The 17,245-nt window shown below is 39.3% G+C and overlaps 1 protein-coding gene across 1 annotated transcript; it reads left to right on the top strand.

Annotated features, from left to right (window-relative positions):
• Nucleotides 1–2,999: 2,999 nt before the first annotated feature.
• On the top strand, nucleotides 3,000–7,941 carry C4H15orf61 (chromosome 4 C15orf61 homolog). Its single transcript, XM_057766199.1, has 2 exons — nucleotides 3,000–3,399; nucleotides 7,298–7,941. The coding sequence occupies exons 1-2, from the start codon at nucleotides 3,054–3,056 to the stop codon at nucleotides 7,423–7,425; spliced, it is 474 nt and encodes a 157-aa protein (XP_057622182.1). The 5' UTR covers nucleotides 3,000–3,053; the 3' UTR covers nucleotides 7,426–7,941.
• Nucleotides 7,942–17,245: the final 9,304 nt, after the last annotated feature.

Raw genomic sequence — 17,245 nt, 5'->3', positions numbered from 1 at the left:
AGGGTCAAACAGCCTGCCCTAACAAAACTCTTCATCTGTTATGAGGTTTACCCAACACAACAGCATCCAGGATTAGTCCTTCTGTTCACTAGATTTTTTTGGTTTTTCTTTGTTTTTTGTTTTTCAAGACAGAGTTTCTCTGCAGCTTTGGAGCCTGTACTGGAACTAGCTCTTGTAGACCAGGCTGCCCTCGTACAGAAATCTGCCTGCCTCAGCCTGCCTCTGCCTCTCAAGTGCTGGGATTAAAGGTATGCGCCACCACCGCCCCGCCTGTTCACTAGCCTTTTCAAAACCTGCCTAATGACAAAAATCAGTGAACTTATGTAATACTTGGTTATCCATATCAGTAGTTTGCTTTTTTAAATCTCATATGCACAAGGAGCCATTTTAGGGTTGGCAAGAGACTTGGCTCTAGCGGGGATCCCAGGTGTCCACGTGGTTGTCCCCAGCTAGGTTCTTGGGCAGCAGAGGAAAAAGTGCCTGAACTGTCCATGCCCCACTATCACACTGATGATTATCTCGACTATCACCATAGAATCTTTGCCTGGCACGGATGAAGATAGAGACAGAGACCCTCATCAGAGCAAGGACTGAGCTCTCAAGGTCCAGTTGAAGGACAGAAGGAGGAAGAAGCAAGGAAGTCAGGACGGTGAGGGGGTTGGTCCACCCACTGAGGCCTTGTGCCTATTCTAATGGGAGCTCACCAAATCCAGATGGACCGGGACTGAATGAGCATGTGATCAAACCGACTCTCTGTGGCTGACAAGGGGGACTGACTGAGAAGCCATTGATAAAGGCACTGGGACTTGTTTTTACTGCATGTACTGGCTTTTTGGGACCTGAGGCTATTTGGATGCACAGCTTCCTAGGCCTGGATGTAGGAGGGAGGGCCTTGGACTTCCCACTGGGCAGGGTTCCCTGCCCTCTCTCAAGCAGGGAGGGGGAGGGAAGAGGGTGAGTGGGGGAATGGGAGGGGAATGGGAGGAGGGGAGGAAGTGTAAATTTTTGAATGGAAAAATAAAAAAATAAAAATAAATAAATAATTGGTTTCTCTGGAAAGATCAGGATTTTTCTGAATAGTTCTCAGTCAAAGCAGAAGATGCAAGAAACAATTGGCAGCTGTAATTGTTACTGTCCCATAATGAAAACAAGCCAGAGTTGAAGGTGCAGTGAGAGTGGGCATCCTCGTTACGACAGTTCTTGGTCTGCCTTACCTACGTCTTCACTGGCCAGGCTCCCTCCACTCTTTGCCACTTTCTGAGTCTGGTTCTGCAAACCCCACGTTTATTATTTAATCTACCTGACTTACTTCTTACAAATCCCTTCCCCACTCAAAACAAAACCCAAGACAACAGACCATCCTTGATTTTGATGTAGTGCCAGTTTGCCTATTAAATTACTATTTAAGAAATGTATAAATGTTTATAAATAAACATATTGCGTTCATAATTTACTTTATATGTTGGAATTCTGCAAAGCTCTCATCTGAGAAGGGGCTCAACTGTTTTTAAAACTTGACTTTGAAGATGATGGTACTGCAGCATCTCCCCATCTCCTTCCAACAATCCTAACCATTCTTCTCCATAGCTAAACACATCATGCCTCTGCCTAAATTTTTTTAAGACTTATTTATTTATTTTGTATACAACATTCTGCCTCCATGTATGGCCACATGCCAGAGGAGGGCGCCAGATCCCATTACAGATGGTTGTGAGCCACCATGTGGTTGCTAGGAACTGAACTCAGGACCTCTGGAAGAACAGCCAGTGCTCTTAACCTCTGAGCCATCTCTCCAGCCCCTGCAAAAAATTGTTATCTAATAAGGAATCTTATAAAGTTCAAACTATTTGCATAACTAAGACCTCGTAAATATTTGACATATTTGTAGAATGAACTCATTGTTGACTAACTCAAAAAATGGAGACTATAAAAAATTCCTTCTTGAATTTTCAGCAAATAATAATTGTTATATGGTTCCTACACACATAATTACCTTATTTGCATAAGGTGCTTTCCAGACACCTCATCCTACTTATGTGTTCTCTCCATATAAGGACAAATATGAGCTAACGATACTTCAGAAAAATGGTGGTATGTAAGGTACCTTAAGATGCTACAAAGCTTGAGAAATGCTTTCCTTACAGTAAGAGATAAAAGTAATTGAAGCAGGGCGGTGGCGGTGCACGCCTTTAACCCCAGTACTCAGGAGGCAGAGGCAGGCGGATCTCCGTGAGCTGGAGGCCACCATGGTCTACAAAGCTAGTTTCAAAGCTACAGAGAAATCCTGTCTCAAAAAAAAAAAAAAAAAAAAAAGGGGGAGTAATTGGATTATGTTAGGTTGGTGACCGCCATATCCTGTCCTGGTATTTTCCCAGGTATCTCTGAGCTTCAGGGCATTGAATGAGGAAGGCTCCTTTCTTCTTTTCAGGATTGTTGAGAAGCACTATTGGTGTTTCTTTGTTTTGAGACAGGCGCTCCTCTGTGTAGCCCAGGCTGGCCTCCAACTCCCCATCCTCACACCTCAGCCTCTCAGGGCTGTGTTTAAGGGCAAGTGCTACCACACTTGGCTTGGGACCCTTTTCAATCTTGCACTATCTAGGATTCAGGCAACACAACTTTGAGGACGTTGGCAACTGCGTGCTTCCAAGGTCACCAGATGTCAAGGCCAGGCACACCTCCGGCTCCTCAGCATTCCTAAGGATTTCCCTGAAGCCCATTGCCTGAATCCTGCCAGTCGCTCAGGTTGGCTGTTTAACATGTGCATTTCCCCTACTCCAGGGTTACAAACGATACCTGAGGTCACGGGTGACACTTTCAGATTTGTGCCGTCGCTCCGCCCTCCCGTCCGCCAGAGGCCGCGGGCCGCTGTGCGCACGCGCCCCGCAGCCCAGACCCCCTCAGGCCGCTCTCCCCGGCGCGCCGCCCTCTGGGCGTTCCCTGCCCTAGCCAAGCGCGAGGGGGAGGGAGTGCGCGTGCGCAAGCGCTCCAGGCGGCCCCTCCCCCAAGGGCGCGCCCCCAGGGGCCCGGGGCCTGCTCCTCGGCCTGGCCCGGGCATGGAGGCCCTACGGAGGGCCCACGAGGCCGCGCTGCGGCTGCTGCTGTGCAGGCCCTGGGCCGTGGGCGCCGCCTCCCGCCCGAAACCCCGCGCCTCGGAGGTGCTGACGCGGCACCTGCTGCAGCGGCGCCTCCCGCACTGGACCTCCTTCTGCGTGCCCTACAGCGCGGTCCACAACGACCAATTCGGCCTGTCGCACTTCAACTGGCCCGTGCCGGGCGCCAACTACCACGTCCTGCGCACCGGCTGCTTCCCCTTCATCAAGTACCACTGCTCCAAAGCGCCTTGGCAGGACCTGGCCGGGCAGAACCGCTTCTTCACGGCGCTCAAGGTCATCAATCTGGGTGAGTGGCGGCGCCCTCGCCTGACCGGGCGGTTGCTGGTCCCCAGGCTCGCTGCTCGGGCTCGGCGGGCTGCCTGCATCACCCCTGAGGTCGTGCCCTGCCCCTGTCCACGCAGGAGGACCCTGCCTTAGGCAGCGAGTCAGGAAACGCCCCCACTTGGACAGTGGCTCTGAAGTTGCTGAGCAGGAGTCATTCCCGCGCTCGTCACTGGGAGCCTTTGGAGGACAAAAACTGGATGGACTTTTAAAGTTTCTTTGTCTTCTTTATGTGAAATCTCAGCAAGTGTGTTTTGCTAAGAGCAGTAGGTTCCCTCCAGGCATCATAATTTTCTCAGGTGCTAGATTTAAAAAGGCATTTAAAAAGACTGCCTCCTCAGGACTTGTGTTCCTGGCGATCTAATTCTGGCTGTGTCTCCTCCCGGTAGATGTCCATGTTCTTTTGGTTTAACAGCAGGTCAATATCATGGATCGTAGATGTGATAGCATTTTATAGATCAGGGAAAAATACAAGCCCTCGAGATGTTTCGGACCTATTAATAGCTACTAAAAAATTAATTTAGATTTCGATTTCAGTCACTCAAACTCTACACAAGGAAGCCGAATCAGTATAACCCACATAGTTTTTATTTGTTTATCCAAAATTACACTAAACTGTACAGCTGTTCTAGTATTATATATAATCCAATAGTTCATTAAATTAATAAGACAAGGTCAGGGTTGCTTATGACTCATATGTCATTTATGGAATTTTTGAGCTATTGTCCCACTGGCACTGCCCTGGGCTTAATCCAGGAAAGAGATTATAAACAATATATATAATCCTTTTAAAATGTCTCATTACTTGGCTGATGGACTACACAGAGCTATGCCCCCTGCTTCTGAGGTTGGTATAAAGTTAAGTTGCTATGAGATGACTTAGAAACTTGAGACTGAAAGTGTGTGGGAAAGCTGGAGTGCTGACTGCTCGGGAAAATGAGTTTGTGGTTAGCATTCTCAGGATCAGTAGGAATCATTCTTTTCCAAGTATGGAGTGATAGTTAGGAAAGCTGTAAGGCCGAGGGACAGGGTGACTGAATAGACCGAGTCCTGTATTTAAATGTCACATTTAAAAGTCGCATTTCCTGTAAGATACCAATCATGATTATGGCTCTCTTTCGGGTGTCAGGCATTAAGACACCAAAGGAAGAAAAAAAATTCACATTCCCACATAGAAAATAAAACCTTTTCAAAAATCCAACAGATGTGGGGATGATTTTTGTTTGTCTTTTAATATGGAAGAGCAATTTAATAGTCTGGGGGCTTCTAGAAATTCTTAAAAAATGCAGTTTTGAATGGGAAAAAGAGTTCGAAGTGCAGCCATGGGAGACCGTGTTCCTGCGTGCTTCAGTACGATTGACTTACTCTGAAATGTTTTTCTGGGCTTTTTTACCAGTGTAGTAATACTTATGTTGCTTTTTTTTTTTTTTTTTTTTGTCTGAACTAAGGAAAATGTGAATTAAGTAACAGGATCATAGTCTGTGATGTACAGTTTGCCCCTCTGGATCATCAAGTCCTTAGTCGGTAATAAGAATACAAACGATTTTATTCCTCGTCCTCCCTTCTAAATGAGTAGTAATCAGAATAATTCATTTTCTGTTTTGTAAATAAGGATTTCTATTTACTCATTTTCCCTTTCCTCTCCACCTTCCCTTCCACGGAACCGACATTTTACTGATGGTTTATCCTGCTGGGAAATAAATAAAGATTTAAAGAAAAAGCAACTTACCCTTGGAATAAATGAGTAATAGAAGCCTTACTACAAAGTTCCAGTTGTTCTAAGTGCCTAATTTGACATTAGTTTATCTACTGTTCGGTTAACTCAAAATGAATTATTAATACAAAGAACTGTTTTTCAAGTTCATTTTGATGTTCTCTGTCTGTCTCTGGTAGTCTGAATTTTTTTTCGTAGAATCTTAAAGATTTTGATTTTGACGCATACAATTTTTTTAATCTGTAAAGTATAGAGGCAACAAAGCTTCCACGTTATTGCATTATTCTCTGCATTCCAGGGTGGAAAAAAATACAAAAAACTCAATTCATTCCAACAGAGAATTTCTGACTCCCTTATCAACTCTGACCCCTGTCAGTAAGCATGACTAATGGTTTCTTCATGGGCTTATTATTAACTAGTAATAATTAATTAGTTCTTTATTAATGGGGGACATTTATTTGTATGATTTGTTTTCAAAAGTATACATTTTAAAATAATATTTAAATTAAAGCTATGGTAAACATTATAAAAAATAACTCTCAGGGTCACTACCATTCCTTACACTCCACCCTTAGTGTTGGTTTGGAAGGTATCTTGTGTCTATCTTACTCTCAGTATATATAGAAAACTAATGATTGCTTCTAAGGCCCTTTTAAATTCCTCATCCCATTGGGTTTCAGATTTTGGAGTGGTAAGTGTCATGTTGGAATTCATTTTTTTTTTTTTATTTCAACCTGTACTCCACACTCCTCTTTTACATTCGCCTTACCTTGTTAGCCTGCCTTCCCACCGCATACCGCTTGATTTTCTGTTTCTTTTTTCTTATCTTTTTGATGAATGACTTGCAAATAGCAAATTATTATTATAGTTTTTGAGGATTTGTTTTTGCACCTTGAAACATTTGAGATTCTTTGGGGGCACAATGAGGGCAAAGACAGCAGTATACTGTAGAAAGTTCCCTGGGAGCACCAGGGGATTCTGTGGTGATAAATTACAAACTGTAACCTGGTATGTTCCCAAAAGCGGAGAAGGACTTGAGCAGGAGACACCTGTCTCCTCGGCCCAGCTGGTGCAGTCTCCTCTGTTACACAGGTCCAAAGGGAGCACGACACAGTGAGGCTGTTCCCTGCAGCAAAGGAAGAAAAATCAGCAGTGTGATCAGTGTTGAATGTGTGTTGGTTTCTCTGTTAACTAGAAAGAGATTTTCCAAATGAGCAGTTATCATTTTGAATTGCCTCTTTCTGTCCATTTCCCACATGGAAGCAATAAAATTAATACTTGTTTAGGCCCTACAATATTTGTTTTTGATCTGTGTGCCTGTGGTTTTATACACACATATATATGCAGTGTGTTTTTAATATGTTAATAGTCATTGATTTTAAATAAGTGCCTTAAAAGTTAAGAATTCTGTAAGACTGTTTTGCATGCAACATAGCATCATATGCATATGAATCCATATTTCTGGGTAGTATATGTTCAGTTTGATATAGAACATACAGAAGTTAATCTCAAATAAAACAGGAAAGCCTTATTAATGGCAATCTTGAAAGAGAGACTTTTTGGAATCCATGTAGATAAGGTGAAACAAGATTGTTTTCAAATCAACTACAAAATAATGAGAGAGTTCTTTGTCATGCCAGGTACACTAAAATATTCCTAAAAGTTATATTTTGCTTTAGATTTTGAAGATAATTGTTTGACCAGTTTCTTAGTTGAACAAAAATTTCCTTATCCATCATTGTTCCTATCTAACTTGCAGAACAACAAAGTGGTCCTAGTAAATTTAGCTTAAAGCAAATAGAGACATTTACAACCAAATTAATGAATACTCTTTTCTGCTTATTTGTGAGAATATAAAATTACTTCATAATTAATTGAAGATAATGAATTAAGCAAATGCTCTGCATTAAATTTTATATCAGTCTCGTCTATGGTTTTAAAAATCTAGGCTCACATAATTGCCACTGTGTCCCACAGAGATAAAGTCCAGCTCTTCAGGAATCATAGTGAGCATCTAGTCATATATTTCTATGTCTATAGCTTTATATCAGCATTGCTGAAGACAGTTTACATGATCAGTAACATGACATGTTAGTACATGATTAATAAGTACTGATCTTCTCATGTAACATATTCATTTGTTTTCTAGGTATTCCAACCTTATTATATGGACTTGGCTCCTGGTTATTTGCCAGAGTCACAGAGACTGTTCATACCAGTTACGGACCAATAACAATTTATTTTCTAAATAAAGAAGATGAAGGTGCCATGTATTGAAAATGTGTATTGGAAAATACAAATGTCAATGAATTTGTTCCATACATGTGTGTGTGAAATATTTATTTTTGATTCTTTAAAATAAAATGCTGACAAACACCTTTGTCTTTCTATGGTGTGTGTGTGTGTTTTTAAGGTAAATCACTATTCCCTAAAGGGAAGCTTTTTCTACATTATTATATATTTTGTATCGTCTAACTAATGGGAACTACAAACACATGTGACTTCACTCCTGTTTCCCTAGAACTAGATTAAACTACAGGTAAAAAGGAGTGGATGAACACAGATTCTAAGGCTGGATATTAGCAATGATGGTAAATACTTAGTGGAGATGATACGGTGTCATTGACAAGTTCAAAATAGGTAAGAATCTGATTGCGACTGAAAACTTAAGCATCCAAGTGTTAAGATTTTGCATGGAAGTGATTTTTGTTTATTTTTTAAGCGTTTATAGTATTTATCTGGACCGAGTAGTAGGAATAAAGTGCAGTTGTACACCTGTGACCCCAGAACTGGGAAAGTGGAGGCAGGAAGGTCAGGAGGTCAGATTCCCTCAGCTATAGGGCATTTTCAACATCAGCCTGGGCAGCATAAGACCCTAACAACAACAACAACAACAAAAAGGGCAATTCCATATACTTAATGTAGTTATAGCTCTTGTCAATGTAAACGCAACAAGGTGAATGAAATTAATACTCATTATTAATAAGTTGAAAAATAACATACTACAAACCTATAAGAAAGTTAAGGTCTAGAAAGCCCCAGAAAGAATGAGTTTGCCAGCTGTTTATAAAAGCAGTGAACTGAAATGGCACATATCCACAGATCTACTGACCACGGGGAGTGCGCTGAAATTTTTAAAACCTGATATCACTTTTGCATTAGAATTTTATTAAGCTAATTGCATTGTTGAAAGCAAAGTCATTAAAAAAATTTATCCTTGGAGATAGTCACAAAATACCCAGACGAATGGCAAATTTCTGAAATTTGGAGTAATTTAGGGAGAACTAAGTAGGACTATTTAATTTCTAAGCCAATGGGTATTTAAGATTTATGATCACTTCATAATTACAAACAGATATTATATAGCGTTTTATGTTAATGTGTTGCTGGTAGTGCAGTGTTTACACAGTTTCACCTAGCCAACATTTGGATGTTATTTCCAGCAAGTTAATACCAAGTGAATTTCCTGAGTGAAACCATCAGAATAATGAAGTCATAGAAATGGGCCCCTCAAATGTAGTCATTTCAAGCGTGCTACAGATAAGGAACTGTACTAATATATGATTGTTCACTTGTCCAAACACAATTCTAAGTAACACTTTAATCAAAGAAGTACTTATGCCAGTGTATTTAGTTCAGAAAATATGCTTGACACTAGTTAAATGAATGGCTTGCCCAAAGAAGATGGTGTTGCATTAAGCTTCATTAATAATAAAAACAACTATTAGCATTTTGCAAAGAAGGCTAGAACTGATTTCCTCTGTAAGGACAGTGTTAAATAACTATAGCTCATAAGTTCTAAGTCAAATACTGCTCATTCACTGATGCTGATCATGTCAATACATGCCGTAAAGGTTTGGTCTCAACACAAGGTTGATAAAATTGTTTTTAATTACTAGACCGTAAATACAGCTTTTCAATCCAGTTGTTGTACCTCTTTTCACACTGGCCTGTTTGATTTCTGATAATCTGTACTGCTGACTCTGCTTACCTGTTTTTCGATAACTGTAGTCAGTGTGACTTCTTGTCCGCATGGTGATAGGTAAGTCTCCTAGGAGAACATCTTTGACAAACTACCCTATTGATCTCTGTAATTCTCTGCTGCTGCAGCATTAAATAGAGCCTTGATTTCTTGTCTGGTGTGTTTGCTGTGCAACAATTAAGCAAATGTAATATTTTCTTGTATTACATGGAAATCAATAGACCTCTTGCTCACATGAAGTTGATCGCAGTGAAGGATGAATCAGTGATGGCTAGGGCCAAAGCTCAAAAAATACAATAGAATTTATTGGATTTATAAATCTTGTAATGAATCTTTTGTTATGAAACTTGCTTCCCAAGAAACAACAAACATTTTAACTTTTCCTTCTTTCCTTCCATCCTTCCTTTTCTTTCTTCCTTCCTTCCTTTTTCCTTTTTTATTCCTTCCTTCCTTTTTTTCTTTTCTTGAATATTGCTTATTGTAGAAAAACATTGTAGCCCAGAAAGATTAGAGTGTAAATCTAAGAAGCCGGGAGATTGAGTCTATTCCTGGTTTCAATGTTGTCTTTTGCCTTAAGGCATTTTTTCCACCTGAAAACTGAGAAGAACAAGGGACCTTTCCACCTGAAGATGTATCATGACGCTGGAAAGATGTCTTGCCAGGTAAAAGCACTTGCCATGCAAACCTGGCAGCCTGAGTTTGATCCCAGGAAAGCATGTAAGGATGGAAGGACAGAACCAGCTACATGGAACTGCCCTCTGACAGTCACACATGCACACATGTGTGTAACACAGAGTCACATACACACAATTTGTTTTGTAAAATAAATTTTTTAAAGACGTATCATGATTATCCTTTTTAGCACACATTTTACTTTTGTCCCAATTAAACGTCTGTTTTTCTAACACATTTTTCTGTTCCTTTTATTTATAAAGGGTTTCATCAATAGAAGGATTTCAAAAGTAAGATGAGAAGAAGGAGAGAGACTGAAGGCAGTGAGTGCATATTTGCCCACACCCACTAACCTAATGCAGCAAGGAGAAATCAAGTGGACCCTACCCTTCTTGGTTTATAAACCATTGGCAAAGATTTCCTACCTGCAGTTCCATAATGCAATTTATATTTAACAGTATCCAGTCTTGTGGCAAAGAATAGAATTGCATCATTTTCAGGAACATGGATGCAACTGGATGATCATTAACTGAAGCCATTCTCAGACATATTCTCATTTATGGTTTCTAGACTTTATATGGTAACATGAATCATGGATGTATAATGAAGTGAAATTGTGAAGGGCATTAAAGGGGATTAATGGGAAAAGGTACTCAAAAGAGGGAGGGGAAGGGGAAAAGGATGGGGCTACTATGCTAACATTCTCTGTCTCTCTACATTATATATACATACACATATATGTAGTATATATATATAAAATATATATATATATATATACACACACAAAACTTCATTATATACAAATAAAACTCAGTGTGTGTGTGCGTGTGTATGACATGTATGCAGGTTCCCACAGAGGCCAGAAAAGGTGTCAAATCCCCAGGAACTGGAGACAGGTGATTATGATTCGCCTAAATGAGTGCCAGGAACAAAATTCATGTCTTCTAAAAGAGCAATAAACATTCTTAACTGTGGAAGCATTTCTCCAGACCCTATAAACTAGGTAGATGATAAAAGGATGGATGGATGGATGGATGGATGGATGGATGGATGGATGGGTGGGTGGGTGGGTGGGTGGGTGGGTGGGTGGATGAGTAGATAGATAGATAGATAGATAGATAGATGGATGGATGGATGGATGGATGGATGGATGGATGGATGGTAGATATAATACAGAAACAATAAAGACAAAATAATTGAGGCATAGCATCATAACATTTAGTGAAGATGTAATGTTTGGCACACCTTACTCTCGTCTCATTTCTACACATATCAATTATGAAATGCTAGAAGAAATTTCTAGGTAAAGTTCTTAGTTTTTATGTAAACTGAATTGCTGCTTTAAGAGACATCAACATACTTCGGAGTATGAACAATATTGCTGATATTAAAAGAAAAAAATAAATAGCTCTGGGGCTGGAGGGATGGCTTGGGGGTTAAGAGCACTTAGTGGTCTTCCAGAGGACCTAGGTTTGACTCCCAGCACACATGAAGGCTAACAATCATCAGTAACTCCAGTTCCAGGAGATCAGACACCCTAGTCTGGCTTCCATGGGTGCTGCATAAGACACGTATAGGTAAAATAAAAATAAATCTTAAGAAAATTATAAAAGTCCCTGCTTTCTCAGTGCTGATGTCCTCGTAATACCATTCTGTATAAATAGTTTTATTCCTTTTGTCACATATATTTGACTACTAAAAATGTTCTGTTCATTGTTGACACCAATAAAAATCAAAATACTTTTTAATTATTAAAAAGCCATATGGGGGGCTAGTGAGATAGTTCGATAGATAAATACACTTGCCTGCAAAACCTGGTGACCTGAGTTCAATCCCCGGAACCCATACAAAGGTGGAAGGAGAAAACCAATTCCATAAAGCTGTCCTCTGACCCCCACACATGTGATCACATCCACACACATCAGTAATAAAAATTTCAAAAAATTAAACCCATATGTATTGTTAGAACATTTTATCGCATGTCATTTATATTTATGTTCACCCAGAACCACAGACACAGCACATCTACAAATCTTCATAAAATGCCTTTTAGGTCTATTAAAGAGTAATGATGTCTAAGTGTGTGGGATGACATCAAAGACAAGGATCTTCATTTCACTTCACTTGAAAGTTAATGCAGATACAGAAACCTTACCCTAATGCTAGCAGATCAGGTATCTCCTATATTCAGCAAACAGCATTGAGACAGTAATGAGGTAATGACGTTTGGGAGCATCTTAACCTAAACAAGTACTTAGCATTACATCTCACCTGGGTCAACAGTCTAGGGTATCAGAGTTAAACTATGTTACTGTAAATTAATGGAAAATGTAACTGCACTTTGCTGAAAGATCAATGTCCAATAAAGGCTGCACAATCAAATCTTGTTGCAATGATTGAGGCCTTTAATTGCCTTTCAAAGATAAGGTAGTAATCAACACAGCTTTAACTGATCTTTTTCACTAGTTCAATTACATGCTAATGACTAGTGCCAAGTCAGAATCTTTAACTACTTATACTTATTAAATCTTACGTTAGTAATGAAAAATTACCTAAGCTACACAATCAATAGAACACAATCTTAATTACTATATTTCACATTCATATTATTTTATGTGCGTGACAAATTCATGCGAGCTTTCCTTAACAGTAAGAAGTGTCACTGGCAGTGTCCACAGTCTACAAGTCACTGTTCTAATGCACACTACAGGCCAGGCGTTCATTTTCTTCTTCTTCTCATAAAACTGTCATTAAGATAGTTTTCACTAACCCTTGGCCATTCAGCTGCTGCTTAGAGATCTTTCCTGCTAATTGAGAATATGAATGCAATTAGAAGAAAAGAAACATTTTTTTAAAAAAATTTCTGTGTATGTGTCTCTAGGCTACAGTGTTGTAGGTACCCTCAAATGCCAGAAGAGAGTGTCATGCCCCTTTATTGGAGTTACAGGCAGCTATGAACCCTCCAATTTCAGTCCTGGGAACCCAATCAGGTCCTGTAGAAGAGAAGTATGTCCTCTTGACTGCGGAGCCATCTCTACTCCTGGCTCGTTTTCAGTAAGGTGTGGTCTCACAAAATGTCAGGATGCAGGGACATCACAGGTGTGAATGTAAAATTGGTGCAAATATTTGGGACAAGTGTCACATTTTTTTAAGACCATATTCTACAGCAATTCTGCTTTGTAGTCCTAGAGAACTGAAAACTTATATATAAAAACTGAGCATAGATGCTGTGTTAGAATTATTCATCCAAGCAAAACTATTGCCACATGAATTGGAGAGGGGCTCACAAGACCCCACCCCTAGCTGAGGAGCTATGGGTGATTGATGGCTGCTGGAAAAAGGAGAGTCTATGTTCTTCCAGTGTATGGCTCCTAGTAGGCTGCCCATGCTTCAGGGGATAGTCCCTCCACATGTTCTTGTGGGAAGCACTTAGACTCCGTAAGTTATAAACAAAAAATAAAATAGGACAGGAAGGTGGGAGGGGACGTGGTGGGAGGACTAAGGGGGAGAGGAAGGAGAAAGTAGGGAGATAGAATCAAGATACAGTGTACATATGTATGACATTGTCAAATAATAAATACATTGATATTTTAAAATTAAATTGTGGTTAATTTAATATATTTTGTCTATTACAGACTTTGAATTTTCAAAACATTAGCTAGGATATTTAGTTTTAATTAAGTAGATGAAATCTCACCTGGGACCATTTTTTTCGTATCATTAAAAAAAGATCTTTTTTGTTGGAGAGTATTTAAAGCAAGATCCACATGAAGTGTGTGAAGAGCCAGTAGATGAAGCCTCCGTTATTGGGGTCCTCACTGCTGGATAAGGAATCTTGGCGCAAGGTTTCATGTGGGATCACACAAAGCTATTCTAGCTGCACTCATGTCATCTTAAATACAGTTTATGAACACTGTACCGTCCCATTATATCACTAATTTATCTTCAGAGATATTTATAGTGCCAATTTAAAAACTGTAAAACTTCATGAAAAGTAGTTTATACTACGGGGTTTCAACAGACAAAAGCTTGCCATTTTGAAAAGAGAATCACAGGAACTGGACTTCGTAAAGGAAGGTTTGGAGTTCCTCGCGCTTCTGGGTGATAGAATTATGAACCTTATAAACTCAGTACTTTTTAGTTAACCTAAATACATAAATCTATTTGGATTCATCTTATGAAAAGAGATATGTCATTAGATATATGGTCATTATATGCTTTTGTGATTCATGAGCCTTGTTACATACATGCTTTGTAATGTATGAATTATTTAGTAAGAAAAATCACAATAATTTTGTTGTTACTCAAAAATTTATGGGTTGGAAGAAACAATTATGCAGCCCGGGAAGCTGGCATGTTAAGGTAACATCATTAACACATGTGGTATGGGTTTTTAGCAGCTATTTGACATGACCTTTACTGCCTCTGCTAGAACATATCAGTAATTTTATATAACAATCTGCCTGGGAACAGAATGCCGAACTGGCTAGCCATGAAGTGATTCATTTTACTTTATTTTCATATTAGTACATAATTTAAACCCCACCTAAAAGGTGTCTATGGAAACCCTAAAGAATAAAAACATACAAAATAATGAATGCTTCCCAAGCATACAGAAGCACAAAATCACATTTAATAAGAGTGACCATATCTATTTTAAAATGTTAGATGTTTAAGAATTATATAAAAATAATTTATGAGAGTAGATTATTTTGAAAACCTTTCTTACACATTGTATTACAGTCACTACTAAGAGATGAAAAACAAAATTTTATTTTCTGGGAAGGCAGCTATGCTTATCGCTATACCACCAATGCCATAACAAACTTCATGTTTTTCAATTTCTAAACTTACAACATGAAGTAGTCAAGAATTTGGAAGTCTGAATCTAAATTTTGGTTAGCTCAGTGTAAGAGCATTTGCTTTGAATGTGTAAGGTTCCATATTCAATCGTAAACAAAACGTACACACACGCCTAAGTAGTATCACTAACTTAAAAAATATTTTATGCATTTTTATTTTCTTTGTAGTATTTTGCCTACATATATGTCTTCGTACCACAAGCATGCCTGGTGCCCACAGAGGCCAAAAGAGGGCATCAGATTCCCTGGAACTATAAATCACCATGTGGGTAGCAGAAATTTAACCTAGAACCTCTGAAAGACCTCGGTGCTCCTAACCACTGAGCCATCTCTCTAGCCCCAGAGTGTCAATAACTTCCAATGACGTTTGAAAATTGACAGTCGTTCATGCATCCAACAAATACTCAACATGGACGAAGCTGAAGATCAATTTTAGTAGTTTTACTTGCCATCAAAATCTAGCAGTTTTGAGCCTACGTAAAGAAGTCAGGCTGAAAAAGACAGCTTCTGCACTCAACAGGCTGGGAAGCATGTGTCGGTAACTTTTGTTTGCGGCACCTGTTATAGAATGAATGCTGTAGTCTGGATGAGTCTGTAATTGAAAACTGCAAAGGCAGGTTGCCTTTGCCTTTAATGACATTAAGAAGAGGACTCTCTAATGGGAGTCATGTGGCTCTGTCTTATAAGAACATCAACAGAGTTTGACGTGTGTCAGGTAAAAAAAAATATGCTTCCTGAAAAATAAGAGATTGGAATCCTGCTGCAGTATTCTTCTAAAACATTTCAAAAAGTTGTATTCTATTTCCTAATGCTATGGGAATTGTTATTGTAAAGTCAAACTTAGGTAATGTACAGAAGTGAACCAGTAATACTAGAATCAGCTAGACTCTTTTATTTTACCTTATCATTTCATCACATCATCATCATCACCATCACCATCATCATCATCATCACCATCATCATCATCATCATCATCATCATCATCATCATCATCATCATCATCATCAGAGCATGGGACCTAGGCACTTGTGCAAGCCAAGAGAGCATGATACCACTGAGCTACATACCTCTCAGCTTTACTCTTTTAAAACAGAACAAATATTTTGATTGAGTTGTCAAATAACTGATCATCTCTCAGAAGCCAGCCAGTCTTCTGTTGATATCCAGAGGCTACATGTCAATTTCTTAAGAAGCTGGTGAAGAACTCTTGAGTAGGACAACAGATTTGGAAGTCCCCATGCCTCTGTCTGATTCCCCATGATGATATTTAGTTTGGTGATATATATATATATATATATATATATATATATATATATATATATAAATCAAGAACTCCATTTTAATGGACATGACTTAAATTATTACTCAGCCATTACCAGTTGGATAAAAGGGTAATTACAGTTTAATGATAAACTTTAGTATCTTTACTATATAATAAGGAGTTTAACACAAAGCATTTAGTTATTTCAAGGACTTGTCCGAGGGCTTTACACATACTAACTCACTTAATCAAACCACCCTAAGATTTAAGTATTGTGCATTACAGTTTCATATTTTTGACCACAACTTTCCACATGTCCTACTATGCACAAGTTAATTCTGCCAGGTGATAATTGAGAAACCACTTAAACGTGAATTTCATTACTACTTCTACATATAAAGAAAATTATACAGAAGTGCCTAACAATGAGACAGAGTCATGTTAGATTTTGTTTCCTAGGAACCCTAGCTCTTTCTTCTGAAAGGGAAATGCCCTGTGCAGAAGTTAGATCTGGTGCATTTTAGAGTACCAGAACTCCCCAGTGCCTGGCATGTGCTGCTGCCCCATGAGTATCTGCCTGTCATCTCCCCCACCCCTTTCCTGGCTTGTATGGGATTGTTGCCACTGCTCATTTTCATTCCTATCAAAATAGATAAGAACACATTTGCCTACTGGCCATTCAGCTTTTTAATAGACCAATCAGGTGCCTTAGGCAGGCAAAGTGAAAGAGCAACACATCTTTAATAGTAATTAAGCAAATGAAGAATAAACAAATGTAAAACATCATTACATAATTAAATATTCCACAACCATGCATACACACAGACACAGACACACAGACATACAGACACACACACACACACACACACACACACACACACACACCAAAACCACAGAATGGGAGCTGGAGAGAGGTCTCAGTGGCTAAGAGCACTGACTGTTCTTTAGAGGACTGAATTCAATTCTCAGCACCAGCATTACAGCTTACAACTGTCTGTAATTCCAAGATCTGACACTTCATACAGACATACACACAGGCCGAAAACCAGTGCAAATTATAAAAAACAGACAAACAAACATCCAGGAGATCACCTCAGCACACTAGAATAAAAGTATAGAAAGGAATTATTAGTGACATGGAGAACTTGGAGTCCTTATGGATAGGGTATGTTTCTGCTGTGCTGTAGCTATGGTTTATATCTTCCTTGCCCCAAAGTTCTTGAATTGAAGGCTCAGTCTTAGGGCAGCAATATGGAGAGGTGGTGTGACCTTTAAAAGGTAAGTGCTTGCAGAAGTTCTGCAAGTCATTAGCATTGTGCT

Source organism: Chionomys nivalis, chromosome 4 (genome assembly GCF_950005125.1).
Source record: "Chionomys nivalis chromosome 4, mChiNiv1.1, whole genome shotgun sequence".
Lineage (NCBI taxonomy): Eukaryota > Metazoa > Chordata > Mammalia > Rodentia > Cricetidae > Chionomys > Chionomys nivalis.
This window is presented reverse-complemented; position numbering and strand designations above follow the sequence as displayed.

Bases quoted from the DNA above. Each gene is read 5' to 3' on its own strand.
- C4H15orf61 (XM_057766199.1), top strand. From the start codon at position 3,054: ATGGAGGCCCTACGGAGGGCCCACGAGGCCGCGCTGCGGCTGCTGCTG. The intron at 3,400-7,297 runs GTGAGTGGCGGC...TTTGTTTTCTAG, and splicing joins GCTCAAGGTCATCAATCTGG to GTATTCCAACCTTATTATAT.